This window comes from Bison bison, unplaced genomic scaffold, assembly GCF_000754665.1.
Source record: "Bison bison bison isolate TAMUID 2011002044 unplaced genomic scaffold, Bison_UMD1.0 scf7180017864383, whole genome shotgun sequence".
Classification (NCBI taxonomy): Eukaryota; Metazoa; Chordata; class Mammalia; order Artiodactyla; family Bovidae; genus Bison; species Bison bison.
In genome coordinates, this window is record NW_011494955.1 from 7896823 (window position 1) to 7898745 (window position 1923).

At 60.4% G+C, this 1923-nt stretch overlaps 1 protein-coding gene across 1 annotated transcript in view; it reads right to left on the reverse strand.

Annotated features, from left to right (window-relative positions):
- ZNF385A (zinc finger protein 385A) overlaps nt 1–1923 on the reverse strand; it is a 14586-nt gene that overhangs the window by 282 nt on the left and 12381 nt on the right. The window contains exons 5-8 of the mRNA XM_010858101.1: nt 992–1234; nt 462–631; nt 189–284; nt 3–32 (exon numbers count right to left, since the gene is read on the reverse strand). Of these exons, the coding sequence (XP_010856403.1) occupies nt 3–32; nt 189–284; nt 462–631; nt 992–1234 (539 nt within the window). The remainder of the gene's footprint in view (nt 1–2; nt 33–188; nt 285–461; nt 632–991; nt 1235–1923) is intronic.

Below are 1923 nucleotides of genomic sequence, written 5' to 3' on the forward strand. Positions count from 1 at the left end.
TTCGGCAGTTCCTTGGAGAAAGTCAGCGTGCCCTGCAGGGGGAAGAGGGCGGGGAGGGGAGAGGGAATAGTCATTCTGTGGCCTGGCCAACTCCACCTCTCCCAGGGCGGCCGGCATTCCGTCTCCTCCCCGCCCCCCCGCTCGGGTCCCCCCTGCTTTGGCCAAATTTTCCATCGTCCAGGCCTCACCGCTAGTTCTCCAGCGCCCCTAGGCTTCTTGTGACGGCTCAGTAGTGGGTTGGGCTTCCCGGCCACGCCGTCTCGGTGCCGCCGGCTGGAAATGTGCTGTAAGGACCAGTGGGTAGGGGACCGTGAGCCACGGGGAAACAGGGAGCTCACACCTCAGCACCTGGGCCTGCCCCTTCTGTGGCACTAAAGGGGGACCCTGAGGAAATGTCTTCCCCCAAGCTCCCCCTTAGCAGGTGTACTCCCGAGAATTCTCGGGAAGGGCCTCAGACCCACCTGTTTCAGTTGGACCTCCGAGTTGACCTTGACATTGCAGATCTCACAGTGGAAGGTTCGGTCCTGGGCAGGGGCCTCTGGTTCCCCAGGAGTGGGAGGCCCCAGCCGAGGATAAGCTTTGATGGGGCCCAGTCCACTTCGGGCCTCCAGAATTGTCTTGTGCTTAGTACCTGGAGCCCACAGAGGGCAGGGGGTTAGGGATGGAGAAAAATTCTCCAGGCCTACTAGGCCTCAAATACCCACCTTTCCAATTACAATATTGAGGGGCTGCATCAAGTGTGGGGGTTTGCCAAGCCCTTGCAGCCCTTTCAAAGGTGGGTCAGGGGAGGGTCATAATTACAAGAAATAAGGTAGGGAGGGGGTGGAGAGGAAACTGAGGAGGCAAGGGGCTAAGGAATGAGGGAGATGCTTAGGGAGGGAGACAGGCTGGTCTTAGAGGGTCAGGCATGGGGAAAACCGAAGAGCTGGGAGGTAGGGGGCAGTAGCGGGGTGAGGACAGGGCCTTGCAGGGGCGGGAGGGGAGTCCGTACCTTTGTTATGTGCCTCGAGCTGGGACAGGGAGTTCACTGCCACCTTGCACAGAGCACAGTAGAGCAGTCGCTTGGCCTTTTCCTCCTCTTCCTTGCTACCCCCAGGCAGGGAAGCTGGGGCTGGAGTCCCCCCTTCACCCTTGGTCGCACCCTGACCAGTCTCCGGAACGCTGGGAGGGGATGGGGAGCCAGGCTGTTTCTTTGGGGATCCTGGAGCTGGACCCACTCCATTCTCCATGGAAACTGTCATTGGGGGAGAAACATAGGGATCATCCCAGATAGCTTTCGGAGAAGATTCTTTATGTGGAGGAGACCTACCCCCATTTCCTGGAGGGCAGGGGCCCAGGAGTCCCCACCCTGTGACAACATGCATGCACTCATGTCCTGGACCAGAGCCACATGTGGTTCAGAGCCACGTGTGGTCCAGCTGCCGCAGGCTGGGTGTGAGACTCCGGCGCCTGGCTCGCTCTTTGTAAGCTGGGAGGCTGACGGGTCCAGACCCACCAGCCTCCCGTTCAGCCAGGGTGAAGCTGGCAGCCAGTCTAGCCAGGGGGAGAGGGGCATGGAGCAAAGAATCTCCCCTCCAAGGCCTGCCAGCCAGCCTGGGCTTTCCGCCCGGCCAGCCCCCTCTCAGAGGCCTGCCCAGTCCCTGGGGAGGCATGCCAAAGAACTCTAGGAAGGGGCCGAAGCGAGGTGAGGAGAGCCTGGGAGAGACACACACAGACATGGCGAAAGGGAAACAGAAACAGCAGAACCGGAGAGGGAAGAAACAGGGATGTGGGCTGCTCTATAATTCATGGCTCGATTAAAGATGCACAGGCCCCAGTCCTCAGCGCTGGGTTCTGGCCTCTGCACAGGGGAAACTCAAGCGCTCCCATTCTTGCTCCAGTGGCTGATCCAGTTTCCGGGTCAGGGAGAGGCCGGGGGTGGGG